The 17,369-nt window shown below is 41.2% G+C and overlaps 3 protein-coding genes and 1 non-coding gene across 4 annotated transcripts; 1 reads left to right on the forward strand and 3 right to left on the reverse strand.

The window, feature by feature from the left end:
* Positions 1-1,026: 1,026 nt before the first annotated feature.
* On the reverse strand, positions 1,027-2,697 carry prkrip1 (PRKR interacting protein 1). The gene has a single exon (XM_020631523.3). The coding sequence runs from the start codon at positions 2,650-2,652 to the stop codon at positions 2,077-2,079; it is 576 nt and encodes a 191-aa protein (XP_020487179.2). The 5' UTR covers positions 2,653-2,697; the 3' UTR covers positions 1,027-2,076.
* LOC114920207 (small Cajal body-specific RNA 13) lies at positions 1,080-1,357 on the reverse strand. Its single transcript, XR_003808517.2, has one exon. It is a non-coding gene; the product is annotated as a small Cajal body-specific RNA 13 (non-coding RNA).
* A 240-nt stretch (positions 2,698-2,937) lies between the features above and the next one.
* Positions 2,938-6,671, forward strand: glrx5 (glutaredoxin 5 homolog (S. cerevisiae)). The gene is made up of 2 exons (XM_020631549.3): positions 2,938-3,352; positions 5,962-6,671. The coding sequence occupies exons 1-2, from the start codon at positions 3,061-3,063 to the stop codon at positions 6,132-6,134; spliced, it is 465 nt and encodes a 154-aa protein (XP_020487205.1). The 5' UTR covers positions 2,938-3,060; the 3' UTR covers positions 6,135-6,671.
* A 2,717-nt stretch (positions 6,672-9,388) lies between these two features.
* On the reverse strand, positions 9,389-16,641 carry ints9 (integrator complex subunit 9). The gene is made up of 17 exons (XM_020631535.3): positions 16,543-16,641; positions 15,690-15,817; positions 15,535-15,595; positions 15,345-15,407; positions 14,875-15,014; positions 14,510-14,596; positions 14,316-14,436; positions 13,157-13,291; positions 12,932-13,043; positions 12,613-12,793; positions 12,000-12,060; positions 11,476-11,647; positions 11,259-11,383; positions 10,857-11,024; positions 10,441-10,539; positions 10,187-10,324; positions 9,389-9,759 (listed from the first exon to the last, which is right to left on the reverse strand). The coding sequence occupies exons 1-17, from the start codon at positions 16,549-16,551 to the stop codon at positions 9,583-9,585; spliced, it is 1,977 nt and encodes a 658-aa protein (XP_020487191.1). The 5' UTR covers positions 16,552-16,641; the 3' UTR covers positions 9,389-9,582.
* Between the last annotated feature and the right edge of the window lie 728 nt (positions 16,642-17,369).

Consider the following 17,369-nt stretch of genomic DNA (forward strand, 5'->3'; position numbering starts at 1 on the left):
TATTGTTGCTCTGTTTGTCTCTGTCCTTCTCCTTCTTTCTCCATCTCCCTCCAGCCCACTTTCCAGGAGGTTTGTGCTTCTTAAAGGACATTTTTCCTTTCCACTTTAACTTGACTAAATGTTGCTTAGTGCTCATGGTGGACTGATGTTTTGTAAAGTGTCTCAAAAATTGGTGATTCTGATTCTGAATTGGCGCTATACAAATACATTGTGATTTGTGAAAGTGCAAAGAATTAAGTTTTTAAAAGATGTGTTTTTAAAAGATTGGCTCCCTGGAGACCACAAAAGTAAACCACCGTAACAAACAACCATCACAGCAAAATCTTATATTTTCTACTTCTTTCTGGAGGGTTTGTTTTAAAAATATCAAAATATTAAACACTTGATATGTGACTTTCATTAATTCTGGTGTATGGTGGTGGTATTGTGTTGTATAGTGATGTTTTTTGCTAGGAGAGCGTATACAGTCCTGAGCCTCTGATGAGCTGATTAAACATACAGAGACATGCTTTGATTTATAATTTGTAGTCTTTGTTATTGTGACAATGTATGACGAGTTATAAAATACTCTGATGTCTCTATGGGACACTCAAATGCAAACAGACTATTAGCAACAACATTGCTTATTTCCAGATAGTTATTTTTAATACCCATAACGGCTGCGGTCAGGTAGGTGTCAAACAAATGCAGTTACAGCACACCGGAAACACTTTGACATCACTTGTACTGCTTTCACACATATGCAGAACTCCTGAAAACTGTGGGGTGAGCTGCCACGGGAAGTTGAGATAATAGGACAAAGGAGCAGGAAATATTCAAGAAAATTAACTACAAGGGAGCAGGAGGGGGTTGATTTTAAATATCCAACAACAGGCACATGATTTAGATTTAAAGAAGTGTCATCATATTGTCAGACTATGTGGCTCAGTCGTGTTTTCCTTCAACAACATTTGATCTGCTATCAGCTCTGTCGTGCGTCAAGTTTATTTCCATGAGTGTGAAGAACCTACAAAACAAAACTTGAAATTGAAGTTTCTGAAAAACGCACTTTATTTATGCATGTAAAGAAAATGTGAAGACATTGTGACAGCTGAAAGTGTCTGACAGGTAATCTCTCCTGTGACAAACAATATCTCGCTGTCGAGTACTTTTCTCTACCTGCCTCAAGAAAGGTGAAAGACACAGGAAGAGCCCATCACCTCCGTGGAAAGCAGGACTGTGTCCAAGGAACATCGCACGTGAAACTCCAGAAACCTCTAGAAGTCACGCCTTTTCATTCTTTGAGATACTTTCTGCATCCTTGTTGAGCTCACGAGCAATAATGGTTGCAAGGAGCAACTTCACAAGGCTGCAAAGTCGAGAACATCATTCAGTCATACTTACACGCACTCTTCAACACATTACATCGTAAAACTAACATCATGATTTACTCATGTCATATATGTGAATTAACTTCAAAACACCCCAAGTGTACATGGTTTAATCAAAACATTGTTTTTATTATGTTTTCATTCAAAACATAGAGAATATTCCAGTAAAACGAAGCGGATTCCCAAACAATATCACAATTTGAAATCATTGAGAAGCATGTGGAAAAAATCTGAAAACACTGACAAACTCAAACAGCACTTGAAGACAACAGCAGACCTGGAAACCACAAACATCAATCAGACAAGCTGTAAGAAAAATAGGTGTCTCAACATGTTTGTCTCTTTTACAAGCTGGAGTCTGACTTCTCTTGTATGCTTAACATTGTCCAGTGAAGATAGTTTCTCTGCCTATTCAACTCGGCACTTATGTTTCAGTTCTTCTACAGAAGGCTGATTGTCTGGTACTGGGCTCTTCAACTGGTTCATAATATGTTGGTCTCCTCTGGTTGTTCAGGTTGCAGTATGGTTTTATAATAATCCACCCACAATGTAAAGAGGAGCATTAATTGCAGTGTCCTGTCTTGTCAGAGGGTGTCCATCACCCTGCAGAGGACAGAGGGTGTCCATCACCCTGCAGAGGACAGAGGGTGTCCATCACCCTGCAGAGGACAGAGGGTGTCCATCACCCTGCAGAGGACAGAGGGTGTCATTTCCTCCCCATGATGAAGCTAGGAGCCTCGGCATCATCTTCGGCCTCCTTCTCCTCATCATCATCGTCCTCCTCTTCTTCGCTGCTCTCCGAGCTTTTGTTGCCGTCGTCATCTTTCTTGTTTTTGGCCTCCAGCTTTGCTTTCTTTGCCATCATCTTCTTCTGCTTCAGCTTGTCCCGCTTCTTCCTGCGCTTTGCTGTCCTCTCCTCGGCTGCCTGTTTGTTTAGCTCCACCTTATCCAGGTAGTCCACGTCCTCGTTCACCTTCTCTGACATCTTGTCTAGGAAGTCCTGCCTCTGGTATTCTCTGCGGCGGAGGTGTCGATAAACGTGAAACTCTCCGCTGCCCGCCCCGGCGCTGGAGCCCATCACGTCTCGGACGAACTCCGGCGGGGCCCGCGGGTTCCACTCTTTAGGCCGGTCCGGGATGGGAGCCAGCTTGTCCGGGTTCCGCATCAACCTCTCCAGCCTCAGACGCTGCTCCTCCGCCGGAGTTTTGGCGATTATCAGAGGCTGAGCCTCTTTACCTCCGCTTTTCTTCGGCTTGTTGTTCTTCTGTTCGTGCGCCGCCATCTTTCAAACTTTCGCTGGTGGTCCTTTTCCGGTTTGCGCAGGTCGCACCGGAAGTACTTGAGGGCTTTTGTAACCGGGGATTAATATTTTTATTTTGTATTTAACTTTCTTGTGGCTGCTTTTCCCAAATTCATTAACAAATGCGACAGTGACATTTTCGCGACGGTATTATTTTTATTTTATGAAGTTGTGCCTTTGTTCTTTATCGACTGTTGTGATTGACGTGTAGCTGGACCAATAGCATTCAGATTAGAGTTTTCGGGATCCAATCACCCTTCAAGTTCCGCCTCTCCTCCGCGAACGTGAAGTGTGTTGACGCACTACATTTATTCCGCCTCGTACAGGACCGGCTGGTCACTTTCTACCACATTTCTCCTCCTCGTTCAAAGGTAACACATACCAAAGACTATGAATAGTTTAATTAAAATCACTGCGAGGTGTCTGCGGTCAGGGGCACCAGCCTATCTGCCAAGACCAGCCGACGGACGCGCTTGGTCGGCCCCGGCCCGGTTCCTGTGCGCGGACGTGAAGAAAGACCTTGGTGAGATGGTGAAGAAGGACAAAGTGGTCGTGTTTATGAAGGGGACACCGGCACAACCCATGTGTGGCTTCAGTAATGCAGTTGTTCAGATCCTGAGGATGCATGGGGTAGACGAGTATGCTGCGTACAACGTGCTGGAGGACCAGGACCTCAGACAAGGTCAGTAAACTCAGGTGAACCATTCAGGACATGACAGCAACAAGTTGTCACCTGAAAGTCTTTTTTCATTCTTCAAAATGGACAGTGAACGTGTCACCAAACAGTTTGCTTGTAACCTGTACGGTATGTAAATATTATCCCCTTGTATCTGTCCTGGTTTTTTACACGACTTTTCTTTCTGTGGTATATCAGACTTCTGACAACGACCATCTCAACTACTTCTACTGTTCTCTTATTATCAGTGCTCTGCAGCAGGACCACAGGGTGTGGCTCTTGAGTAAAACATGACACCGTCAGTATGATTATGTCTAACATTTACTGCTACTGAAGCTACTGAAGTCTCCTGTGTTTTTGAATGGTGGCAGGCAGCACATAAGGAACAAGGATGTTGTCGCTTGAGGCCAGAAACAGCAGATTTATGCCAAGTCATGGCATGTTGAATAACAGCAACACACAGTTTCAACCACAAAAACACCCAAACTCATACAGAAGACATTAATAATAAGACAATCAACAGATTCAACATTTGCACACAGAAAGTTTGGATTCAAGACTTCTCACTAAGGATTTACATTCAGAGTAACTTTATTTTACAAGGAATGATCCTTTATCCTGTTTGGAAATCTGTCAAGCCAACTAATAGCTCTAGTTTAAGTTGACTTTAGAACACACTAAAAGCACTTTGACCAAAGAGGAGCGAGTTCAGGGAACGACATACACACACACATTTTGGCAAACCAACAAGTGCAGGGAAAAATCCCTTTTTAATCTAATGAGTTCTGTCCAAATACCTTGTAGATAAACAATCTTACCTCATAGCAAGAACAGCGGCTGCAAACAGAGCTTTCTGGTGTCAGTGTTAAATGTAATGTGTTGAATCTAGCAGTAGTAAAACACATCAGAGGATTCATGTACATGTGCTGCTGTAGAGTCGACTTCTCACTACAGCTGTTGTAACTTGTTAAAAGGAACTCGAGTTTAACAAATTCATCTGAAGTACAATCAGTAGTTTGCTCCTTCAACATCATTTGATTATAAACACAAGGTCTCTCAGCACATTTTCAGTGAAGGGCTTTAAAAGGGAACGCGCTACTTTGGCCATTTACCTCGAACATACTGTTAACTTTTTAAAATGTCGTCTTACACTAAATTGTTAGGGAACATTAGAAAACAATCCGTTCTTCTCCAGTGTAACAGTGAGGTGTACAAACACATTTGTTGTTTCAATACATATTAAATTGGTACATGTGGTGTTTATAAATCGTACTTATACAGTATGAGTTCACTCGGTAACTAAACAGTTGGTGATAATATGAGCTCTGCCTGTTTTTGGGTTTCAGTTGCTGAAGAATGAGTCACTGTGCTAACCTCGGCTCATGCTAACTCCTTATTTCCTCTGTTTACATCATACTAAGTACTGTTACTGAGGGGGGAAACTCTGAGGCATCATCATTTCATGGGTAAAAAAAGATAATTTCACTTCCTTATAACAGAGATTAACATTGATAAGTACTGGGGATATCCATATTTAAGACATTTAATAGATATCATACCATAAACATGTCACTCTCTGGTCTGGAGCATCAAATTGTACCATGTTGGGGTTATCTAGCACTTGAATCCTACATAACTTGGACACAGAAGTGTTTGTGTGGTATAAACCCCAGAAATGATATATTCTAATAAGAGCCCAACAGACTAATCGGCTAGCCGATATTAGCATATCCAGTGACTATTGGTATCGACTCATTTTATCTCAGATATGCGCAGATAATGCTAGATTTAATAAACAGTCAAATAGTATTTTATTTGAGTATCATAGTATTACACTAGTAGTTCTGTTTCTGACTGTCACCAGCAGAGGGCGCTATATGGATTACAACGAGCATCATCACTCTCCAGAGAGTTGAGATGTACGTACATGCCCAGTTACTTTCCAGTTGAGTGACCATCTTGTCTTCGTTATACTGTATATCTTTTCCACAATAAATAATAATAAAAAAGTATGTTAACTGCATTTGAGGGATCAACGCAATAGATGTGTGTATATTTAACTATCTCTACAGATAGAACATAGATCCAAGAAAGATCGGTATAATGTTTTCTTCTCTGCCCAATATCGATATCGCCCCCCAAATATTCCATATCTGTCGGGCCCTATTTCAATTCCTTTTGTTGTCTTTGCAACTGACAGTAATTGTACGGAACATGTGATATTGTCTACAGTGAAACATTGACTTTAATGGGGCTGATTAGAATAGAATAGAATAGAATAGAATTACTTTATTGATCCCAAACTGGGAAATTGTGGCGTTACAGCAGCAGGTTGTCCAAACACACAATATGAGTAAAAAACACTAAAAAAAAAACTTAAGAATGGGAATATATACAACCAGGATTTAACTTAGCATTACTAGTCTTAAATATGAAGATTAAATACAACATACATTGCTGGAGATAGATGTAAATGTATTAATATTCAGTGAGGATCTCTTGCTGTTGCAGCCTTTGTTTGTACTCCTCTTGTGATCTTCTAAACCTGACACCTGATCCGTTAATGTTTTGAGTATATTTATGACTCTGACATGAATGCCACTTGCCTTCCACAGGAGTCAAGGACTTCTCAAACTGGCCCACGATCCCTCAGGTTTACTTCAACGGAGAGTTTGTGGGAGGCTGTGACATCCTGCTCCAGATGCACCAGAATGGAGACCTGGTGGACGAGTTACAGAAGCTGGGCATCAGCTCTGCACTGCTTAACGCTGAGAAAGAATCTAAGTAGAGGAAGAGGATAAACTCCAAACCACTGACGAGACAGAGGACACACATGTATCAGGTTAAATCCCCCTCCCCACTCAGATGATCGCAGAAAAATCAACTCACAAGGCAGTCATGGACAAAACGGACTCACCTCCTCCGGCAAATACGGCACAGCAAGAGTGCAGATGAAATTACAAGGAGCAGCAACTGCATCACGAGTCGTGAACATCCACGCATCATCATGTTTCATACATCATAACAACACGGAGTGCTTTACAGAGCTCGAGCTGCACTGCTTTACTTCGCAGCATATGCACCTGGCCAGCAAGGACTTGAATCTAGAGGGAAATAATGTGTCTGCACAGAGATCCAAAATCATTTTTACCTGACTCATATCAAGATTTCACGTCTTCTTTGTAAATCTTAATCAATATTATTTTGCTATTTGGGGGTCACACTTCCAAGTTGCTAAAAACAGCACTGACATACCTTTTAAGTTGATATCACTAAGTTGTCTATTCCTAACAACATTCACATTTATTAAAAATATTCTGCTTCAGTAATGTCAGCCTCCACTTGCTGCTAGTTGCTATCTGTGCTGTCTTCCACTTGGCGCTTTGCTGGTAGTCTACACTGTTTATCATCTTCCTTCAGCTGCAAAAAAAAAAAAAGAGACATAAAACAGTCAAGCTTTGGACCAGCTTGGTGACATTTCCCTTCTTTCACATCACAGTCAAAGTCATTATGATCCATTTCAAACAAAACCTTTTCAATGAACACACAGAGGGCTCTTTGATTTTTACACTCCTCCCCCAGCATTTTAAAGGGTTTTCATATTTTTCCACTTTACACCCCTCATCTCATACCTGCACACTCTAATCACCATAGTTACAGGAGATCAGTTTGAAAACCTTACCAGCAGGCTTTAAGTGGTGAATTCAGCGATGATGATCCAACTCTATCTGCACTGTTAGTGAACTCATTAACAATGAAGGTTGAACTTCTACTGCCAAAGAGAGACTTAAAGGTTCCCTCTCTGGGTTTTGATTAGGTAACACGAGCGTTTCCAGCCTTTATCATCTTTCCCTCCTAACAGTCCTGCTACATCTCCTGGTCACCTTTCTCTCTGTGTGTGTGTGTGTGTGTGTGTGTGTGTGTGTGTGTGTGTGTGTGTGTGTGTGTGTGTGTGTGTGTGTGTGTGTGTGTGTGTGTGTGTGTGTGTGTGTGTGTGTGTGTGTGTGTGTGTGTGTGTGTGTGTGTGTGTGTGTGTGTGTGTGTGTGTGTGTGTGTGTGTGTGTGTGTGTGTGTGTGTGTGTGTGTGTGTGTGTGTGTGTGTGTGTGTGTGTGTGTGTGTGTGTGTGTGTGTGTGTGTGTGTGTGTGTGTGTGTGTGTGTGTGTGTGTGTGTGTGTGTGTGTGTGTGTGTGTGTGTGTGTGTGTGTGTGTGTGTGTGTGTGTGTGTGTGTGTGTGTGTGTGTGTGTGTGTTAGACCAACTGAGCCTCAGGGTGTGAAAATGTGTCATCATACTCCAAACAGAAATGCACTGCCTGTGACTTCAGTACACAAAAAAGAGGGGGCAATACTGCTGTTCACACATTAAAGACCTGTTCAACAAAGGGTTTTAACAGTGGAGGGATCTACAGACACGGGGGTCTGTTCTCAGTCATCCAGGTCAGGGTAGATTTGAAGCTTGATCCAAAGCCAACTGGACTTAGTGGAAGCTATTGGTTTAAAGATTTTCAACCTAGTCCAGTTGCCTTTGGAACAAGCTTCGAATTGACAGAGACGGGCCGACCTCATTACACACATACACATCAGTATGACTTTGATGGAACCAACATCAGTGTCCCTTATTTTCATTTCCCTGTTTTGAACAACATACAAAATGTGTCCTCGTGTTTCTAACGTCTACACTCGCTGAAACGCAACAAACTCACCTTGTTACCTTTCTCTCTCTCTCTCTCACTTGATGACTGATTTTGCAGCAAATCTGGACAAACAAGAGACAAGCATTTATATTTGAAGTTTGTTGCGTCAGTGTAAGTCTGTGGTTTTTTGTTGAATTGTCTGTTTTTGTAGGGGTCGGGGAGTGTTTTTTTTTGTGTTTGAAGTTCTCAACGAGCCTCAGAGACTTTGACATCTTTGAATCCTAGATTTTCCTCCTGCTGCACACAGTTGTATTATGAAAGCGATGGTCATGTAGTACACTGTAAAGTATTGTACATTGAAAGCATATTATTAGCCACATGTAAACCCTGCACCAATTAAATATTTTGTGACACAAATAGCGAGTGCCCTGAATGTTCCTTTTTCTTCGTTTGTTATGGCACTCAACATGTGAGAGTTTCTTCTTCAGATGTTTTAACTGACTACTGATCTCAGCCAACAGTACAAAGTTTCAACTACCAAGGTGCATGGAGAGTGAAAGGCTGCAGCAACACTAGTGGTATTAAGATTTACTTTTTTATTGATCCCCGCAAGGGGAAATTTCAGTTTTTACACTCTGTAGTCATGCAACACACACAGGATCCTATGGACATGCACTAAGGGAGAGATGTCAGAGTGACGGGGTGGCCCACAGTGGGCGCTACTGAGCTGGTGGTGGGGAGGGGGTTTGGTGCCTTGCTCGAGGTGATCTGGCACCTCTCCAGCTACCAGACCAACTTCCACATTTGGTCTACACTGGGACTTGAACCGGCGACCCTCCGGTTCATCGGGGGTCTTCATCGGGGTCATCCATGAGAGATGAGCCTGATGAAGGCCACAAGCTGAAACGTGTAGACATGTAAACATGGAGACCACTGTTTTGGATTCTTTGCTGCATATAATTCTACCTCACAGTGAAGCAGAGATCTCCAGTACAAGGACCCACAATCTTAAATGGAATGAAGCCATCATCATCATTAACACTCATTCTTTACAAATGTAACAATCGATCTCGTAGTCTTTTTGTGCTTGTTTCTGTTCCTCAAATGAACTTCTGGTACCAAATTCTAAGCACCCAACCTGTTTCTATTTTCAGGCTCCTGGTTCATCAGATTATTGTAAACCTGCTGCAACAGATTCAGTCATAGAGCTGCTCACCAAATGTCATGAAATCAGGATTCAATGTATGCAGGGATCCAATTTTTGACACAAGATAGACATTCTGTTTTAACCAGTTACCAGTAACAATTGTCTGAGATGAGCGAGAGCAGCTTTCAGTAAAGTTTTCACATTTATCTGATTGTTGAGGTTTTCTTTCATAAGAAGTAGCAGTGAAGAGAGACTTGCAAAGTGGATGAAATCTTTTAATACAAAATATTTTACAACAGTAACACTACTGTAAATGTTTCACAATGTTAGATACAGCTGAGTTGTGGACAGTCCAGTCGTTCCTCACGTCCTCTGTCTCTAACATCGTCTGGCAGTTCAATAAACAGATATTTAAAAAAAAAAAAAACTAACAATGAGGTATGACGGGGATTCAGGTCAGAGTTTCTGCAGGAAGCGGAGCACCAAGTCTCGCAGTGTTGTGCGCAGCGGCTCGTTGTTGTCACAGACGATGTGTGTCCCGTCCTCCTCAAGCTGAATCAGCGTGTCCTCCGCCTGAAGGTGAAGAATGTGTCCGTCTGCTGTCTCCTCCACCTTAACTTCTGTAATACCATGCTGCGCAGGGGAGAGGGAAGTATGCAAAGTACAGTTTTTATGAAGTTGTTTTTCCCTTTGTGTCATTCATTCATGGCTTCATGGAAACAGAAATGCAAAAGCAGTGTCCATCTACGTTTAGGTAGGTGTGTTTTTTAAACTAAACTCATTTTATATTTATTGCTGGGGCATGCTTACAGTAGGCAGTATGCAATACGAGTGCACCCTTAGTTCTGTTGTATTCTTTTCATCTATTGAGTTACATTCCTTGGCTTCTGAAACAATAAACTACAAATCCTGTCAGCGTTATGCATGAGGAGACTGTAATATCAGAGCTGATGAGATTAAGTCACAAAAGCTGCAGTAAATATGGGGGGTGGGCAAAGTAAAAACAAATCTATTTTAAGTGCTGAATACTGCTACAAACAGGTGTCTGCAGGTTTAATACCTTTTGCAATGTGGAGAGGAAAGCATCCAGCGGCACAGCTCCACTCAGCAGAGGTTTCGGGGCCAGAACAACGGGAGGCTCTTCGATGACCCGCTTCCTCTTCTTGCTCGGGGCCACTGGAGGGGGTTTGGGCACCGACTGGAAACACAGAGAGAAACTTTCATTTTTTCCATTAACAATGGAATCAAAACTTCCCATCTTTATATATTAATGCTCACATGTCATATGAACATGTGTGACGGACACACACTCACCTGCAGTGTGTGTTTGTTGTCTTTGGAGTGCAGCACGGCAGACACAGTTGCCAGGGAGATGCCAGGTTTAATCTCAGAGGGCACCAGGGAGTTGGCCAGCTTGAAAGAGAAAAATCTGACGTTTAGACTTTAAAATGTGCCACCTGTTCTCCGGCAGCAGTTTAAATATCTCCGTAATGCATCTCATTCTTTCATTCTCACAGCTTTCTGCATGCAATTTGTCATCGTCTCTACCAACACAGGAGAGAATTCAAAGAATGCACTCAGCACCTGTTTCAAAAAGTACTGATTTGATCTTTTATTCCACACTTGTCATCTGAGTCTATTGGGTCCTTATTTACCAGACAAGTTGAAGGGGAACATATTCACTTCCCAGACTTCTAGCTGCCATAGGTCCTGCTCTTGTGTGAACTCACCTCAGGCAGTATGTAGACACGTTCATAGCGGCGTCTGAAAGGCAGGTTGAGCACAGAGCAGCGTCTGTAGGGCATCGGAGGAGGCTGCAGCTCCAGCATCAGATCTGAGCGGTGGGACTGGGTCAGTGGGGGCTGAGTGTACTGCTCTGGACACACCACATGGAGGGGCTGCGGGGGAGGGAAAGACAGGACATGGTTTAACTCTAGATGTGGACACAGTGATTTGACATACATTACTTTGATTTGGATAAAATATTTATCTATTTGCCGTTTGTTGTCTTATATCAAAAACCTCCTCTATAAACTCATTCTTTTTCATATAAGTTCAGTACATTTCTAATCTCTATAAAAGGGACAACTACATGAAGTACAAGTGTCATGACAATGGAGTGTGGGCGCTACCTGGACTTCTTTGAGCAGCTTTGAGACTTGGTGGAAGTTGAGCCGCGTGTCAATGGGACAGTAGACGCACTTCATAGCCAGCGGCTGATACGGAGCCAAGGCATCCAGGTAGGAAAAGTCTGGCTCTGGTTAGAAGTAAGAAAAGTACTTTTAGAGGCAAAGCATAGCTTTAAAATAACAGGAGAAATATGTTTCATCACTTGATGTGTTTGGTTACCAGTAAAGATGATGGTGTTGAGGCCGGATTTTCCCCACAGCTCCATGAAGTGAACCACGTCCCCGAAGCGAAGAGACGGGTGCCCAGTGAAAACCACGCACGGCTGTCTGAAGTCAGTGCTGAAGTCTCCGTGAATGCTGGGGTAGTGCTTCAGCTTGTTGGTTTGGATCAACTGAAACAAAGAAGCAGGCGTTGTTAGAGTTGGTTGTGCAGAAAGTAGAGGGTGCGAAGACTCCGTTATTTCAAATCCATTCTCTTACTCAGACTTTATTAATGGTGTTATATTTTATAATGTAATAAATCATTCCCTAAATGTAAACTGCTATCCCAGTGGAATGCTCAATAACACATAAATGGAAATAACCTTTTCAATTGTACTGTAATGGAGAATCTGCCACGTTGTTCTAATGTCAGGCAACTACATTTGGTCTGAGAAACCCTCTGCAAGCTTTGACTGGCTTTAGAGAGATCTCTGAAATAGTGCACAGTTCTTCACCAAAGTGAGAAGCAGCGGCAGGACTCACCTCTGCATGAGGGAACGGAGGCTCTGGAAGATAAACCTTGGATTGCTTGTTGTGGCAAAGCCTGAAATAAAAACCATAAAAAGTCAATCTAATGAGAATAAATCGAGAAAGTTGCAGAGGACAAGTAGTGTATCAGGTGACCTTTGACAATAAGCAACACTGTAAACAAGCCCTGTTTACCTTTATTGTAAACAAGCCCTGTTTACCTTTATTGTAAACAATGTACGGTTAGGCTTTTATCACGAGGAAACACAAAAATTCAAATACTGTAGCTTTATCAATTCAAACCAGTAGACACAGAACTCTTGCGGTTAGACAATAAATGATTAAGTTCAAGAATTCACTCGAGCTTCAGCTTCTGTATTGTTTGAAAAGGTAAACAAGATGTATATGGTGACATGTTTTAGGATGTTTTATACACATTTTTGCGGTTATATAAGCTAAGACATCTTAAAAGTCGAACATTGCCAAAGGACTAAGAAGCTGAACTCAAAGTAACCAAACTTCTGAAATGCTCGTACTTTGTTAACCGATGTACAAACACAGACACGTTTTCACACATTTTGTTTCAGGAAAGTCACTTCAACGTAAACTTTGATGAATAGCTCCTCACCACTCAGCAAAGATCTGAGAGAACTCCAGCGAGCTGTTTGCGACAGGTGAGATGAAGTAGAACGGTGTGGTGCCCAGGTTGGCGCTGTCGATGAACTGGTACAGACACTCCAGCAGGTCATATATCACCCCTGAGGAGTAGCATGGCACGAGCACGTTTCCTCCTGCTCGAATTGTCATGGCTACAGGTACAGAGATGAATCATAGTGACAATAAAACACTTCAAACCAAAGATGGAACATTGCAAGGAAAGTTTTCAAAATGGAAAAACTGTAATAATCCAACAGTCTGTTCAACCTATCCAGAAAATTTGAACCTACCTAGGTTGCTGCAGAATTCTCCCAGCATGCCGTCTGGGTTGGCTGTGGGCATCTGTGTGAGGCCTGTCAGAATCAAAACATCGCTGTTCTTCAGGGAGCTTTGGTCCATTGGCTTAGAGAAGAGCAGATGACAAACACTGAATGTTTACATCACCACCTTCATCACTGCACGTTCGTCTCTGCCCACATGTGTAGTCACATCTGGCTTAAGGCCAGTTGACCTACCTGTGGATGTGTGGTGAGGAGGGATGAACCCGACACGTAAGACACTTTCTCATGATGAGACTGGATGATCCAGTTGGAGCTGCCCAATGAGTAACCAGAGCTTAAGGGGGAGACCTGTACAGCTCCAAACAACTCCTGGATAAAGAAGAGGGAAAAAATAAGAGGGAGCCAAGTAGTACAAACAGTCATCACAGCCTGATGTCTGATGAGTTGTATGAAGTGAAGCCTGACAATGTGTCTGTCTGACATCAAGGCAAGACAACTTTATTTATATGGCAACTCAATGTGCTTTACACAGGGGAGACTACACAAATATGAGGCTCAAATAAAATTAAAATACAGACAAAATAGGCGTCCATAAAATCAAAGAGAATAAAATCATTTTTAAAAGAGACATTAAAATAATTCAAAGCAGTTAGATTAATAGATTAGATTAGCTAGATAGATAGATTTACTATATTGATTGATATTATTTGTGAAGTGCAATGATAAAAATAAAGTGTAACCTTAAAGGCTCATTCAAAGGCACACGAGAAAATAAATGTTTTTAACCTTGATTTAAAAATGTTTATGTTTAGAGCACTTCTAATCTCTGATGGCAGCTTGTTGCAGTTACAGGCAGCGTAGTGACTAAATGCTATTTAACCACAATGTGACCAGAGTCAGGACTCTGGACTGAACACGCTGGCCAGAGTCAATAGATCTGAGGTTTCTGCTGCTTGGTTGAAACATTTTAAACATGTCAGAAATATATTCTGGGCCTATACAGTTCAGTGACTTGTAAACTAGTAAAAACACTTTAAATGTATTCTTAAATTAACTTGGAGCCAGTGTTGTGATTTTCAAACCCGAGTAATGTGCTCCATTTGTTTGGTCCGGGTCAGAATTCTAGCTGCAGCATTTTGAATGAGCTGCAGTTGTTTAATCGTCTTTTTAGGAAGTTAGACGACCTTTACAGTGGTCAACCTTACTTGAAATAAAAGCATGGACGAGCCTCTCTTGGTCTTTATGAGAAACAACCCCCCTAATTCTGGCTCTATTTTCAAGATGATAAAATGCTGTTTTTGAACTTGTTCTGATATGAATCATAAAGGTAAGATGTTTAACATCAGTGTTAAAGTGTGACTGTGCAGACAGTTTAGAAGAAACAACTTCTTACCACTTTCTGTGAATAACCCACAAGCTGCACTTTGCTCAGTGCTGAGTTGACTTCCTGCATGCTGTAGCTTCGCTTCCACGTCCACACTTCTACTGCATCCTTTAGTGGACCAGGGAGCATCCTGATGTATAAAACATATTCATTCATGTCTTATAGTTTTATGTGCATTGGTGTTGACTGAACAGGTTACCCACCTTTGGATTTCCTTATTTTTCCAGCAGGTGGCAGACTGGGCCTTGGGAACTCTTTCCATGAAGTTCACCAACTCCTCCATCAACAGTCTGAGAGAAAAAAAAAAAACAATAAGAATGCATTAATTCATTATCTGAAACCCAAGTCAATGTGTTCTGATGCACAATACAATATCACCCAGAGTTTATTCTCCTGTGACGTCTCAAAAATACAACATTTAATTCAAAGCTTTGAAGAAGACCTAAAGATAATCTCTATAAATAAACCATGGCAACATAGAGAACGGTGTGATGATAACATGCATCTTTTCCTTTCAGTTGATATAAAAAAAAACATATTATGACCCTTTGCCCCTTTTATGTCCCACCTGCCGATCTGCAGGGTGGGTTCTGTGGCGTACACTGTCCCTGTGAAGCCGGTGCGTTCAGTAATGTACGGTAAGGCCATCATGCAGTGATAGTTGGAGATCAGGATGACATCAACAGTAGATAGATCCAGCAGTTCTCTCTATGAGGAAAAGATTATTGGACAGATTTATATACTTGTTTATATAAAGTGGAGCATTTCAGTATAATTTACAGATCAAAAACTGGATTCTGGAAGTTATGGTAGTTCTGAAAAGCCTGAACTGGTAAGCTACCATGCAGCAAATATTACTGATAAACACAAATATTTTCGTTTGTTAATTTTGCAAGGCGGCTTTCTTGTTTGTTTTTTTAGTCTGCAAGCACAACTTCCTGCAGCTAAAATATGAATTAAAAGCATTTTGCCGACATCTATAGCCAAAGGTCAACTTGCTACATAATTCAAAGTATGTGTGATGGCTGATTTGACTACCTCAGGGAGACAGAACTCCGGCTGTGAGTCCACAAACACTCTTCCTGCACACTCTTTCAGCTCCTGGAAAAGACGGGAAGAAAGGCCTTGTTTAGCATCGCTGTCAAATCTTTAGTTATTCACAGGTGGCAGACACAGAGGCAGACAGCTTGCTCAGTGAATTGAAAACAACAAAAACAATCCCTCATACCTTTTCTAAGTTTACCGTCCCATCCTTAGAGACCCAACCAGGCAGCTTGGAGAGTCTGGGGCTGAAAGAAACAAAAACATACAAATATAATATTATTTTTTAAAGCAAAAGGTCAGCCAAACATGAAAGTTACAAAGGAGATGTTGGTGACTCACCTGTGAACGAGAGGAAGAGGCAGGAAGTTCAGGACAGATGTGGTGTCCAGCCCACAGTCCAGCATGATCGTGGTGGATTTGAATTTGAGAACATTGCAAGGCAATGTAGGATGACCAGACAGACAATACTGAAACACATTAAAGGAACGTCTTCAGTGATAAATATGGAAACAACTTCGATGTGCCAACCATAATTTATCTGGTTGATACAGCACAAGCAAGTTTAAGACGACATCACCCTGATCAATCAATCAATCTTTATTTGTATAAGAAATGCTATCTCAAGACACTTTACAAAAGAACAGGTAAAAGATATCACTCTTTGTTATATTATGATCTACAAAGACCCAACATTCATCCATCATGAGTTCAACATTAATAAACATTTAGCAAAGTTACAGTGGAAAGAAAAGACTTTCTTTAAGGCAGAAACCTCGAGAAAACCAGACTTATGTTGAACAGACATTGTGTTGGTCTTGGAAAGTGGGATAGAAAAAGATGCAAGAAGAAGGATGGAGGCAAACAGAGCAACAACAACAACAACAACAACAACAACAGGAGATGCTTCAGTCTACAGGTCTTTTTAAAAAAAACAGTCCTAAGTGTAAGTCTTATTTTAAGATCAAATGCTCCGTTTGGCAACACAAGATTAAACATGTGACTTCATGAAGTAGTTGTCAAACCCAACCTGTTATCTTCATCCATGTGTTAGCCCCAGTGTGTGAGATACACTGATGATAGCTGCGAAGCTAACAGAGTATCTAAACTCGCTTTCCTTACGATTTAGTGACGCATTGTTATAGTCAGCTGGGATTACTATGTTACTTTAATCGCTAAAAGTGTGTCTACTCACCAATTTCATTTTCACCACAAGTTAGGGGTGATTTATTAGTTGTAAGTGGTCAGGTTGCTAACACTGCATCCTCCCACTGTGTGTCTGTGTTTGTCCGGCTCTGTCTCATTACTGCCCTCTACAGGGCTGGAGTGTCTCTACAGTCACAAACTAAAACATCACTTCACTGAGCTTTCTCTTCTGACTAAAGCACATTACATATATATTAAGATGTCTGTTTTCCCTAAAGTGAAAGAAACCCATTTTAAAATAATTCACCAGATTTATCCAACTGCTGCATTTCTAAAAAAAAAAAGGTTAAATTTAGATGTGAAGCCTTCAGTGCTTTCTGTGGTGAATCTGAAGAGACTTGTTTCTATTCAGTCCTGTGTCTCAAAGATTTTGTGTCAACATTAGAAGTTGGTTGTCGCTAAAAATTAATGATATCACATCTTTTGATACTTATAGTATTCTCTATTTTATGGATAATTTAAACCCTTCAATTACTGACATGGTAAATGTTATTTTACTCATGAATAAATATCATATTCTCTGTAGTAAGTGGAGAAACAGCAAACCCTCCTTTGACTGGTTTATAAATGATTTTAAATATTATTTTCTTATCTCTGAAAAAAATGAAATCTAGCAGGATTGCTAGAAAGATTAGTGCTGATTTATCGAAATTCTTGTTGTTTTGATTTCTGGCCCTTGTTGAATTTATTTGTCCTTGCTCCAGTTTGTTGTCTGCTTACATTTGCCTGATGTTTTCTTTTGGAAAAGTTTGATTTGTATTTTTTTATTTTTTTATATATAATCCCCCCTAGTCTTGATTTATGTTTGAATTAACT

This window comes from Labrus bergylta, chromosome 15 (genome assembly GCF_963930695.1).
Source record: "Labrus bergylta chromosome 15, fLabBer1.1, whole genome shotgun sequence".
Classification (NCBI taxonomy): domain Eukaryota; kingdom Metazoa; phylum Chordata; class Actinopteri; order Labriformes; family Labridae; genus Labrus; species Labrus bergylta.

Bases quoted from the DNA above. Each gene is read 5' to 3' on its own strand.
- prkrip1 (XM_020631523.3), bottom strand. From the start codon at position 2,652: ATGGCGGCGCACGAACAGAAGAACAACAAGCCGAAGAAAAGCGGAGGT.
- glrx5 (XM_020631549.3), top strand. From the start codon at position 3,061: ATGAATAGTTTAATTAAAATCACTGCGAGGTGTCTGCGGTCAGGGGCA. The intron at 3,353-5,961 runs GTCAGTAAACTC...TGCCTTCCACAG, and splicing joins GGACCAGGACCTCAGACAAG to GAGTCAAGGACTTCTCAAAC.
- ints9 (XM_020631535.3), bottom strand. The intron at 15,015-15,344 runs GTAGTCAAATCA...TTTTCCTCATAG, and splicing joins CGGAGTTCTGTCTCCCTGAG to AGAGAACTGCTGGATCTATC. The intron at 10,540-10,856 runs GTGAGTTCACAC...TTCTCTTTCAAG, and splicing joins GTGTCTACATACTGCCTGAG to CTGGCCAACTCCCTGGTGCC.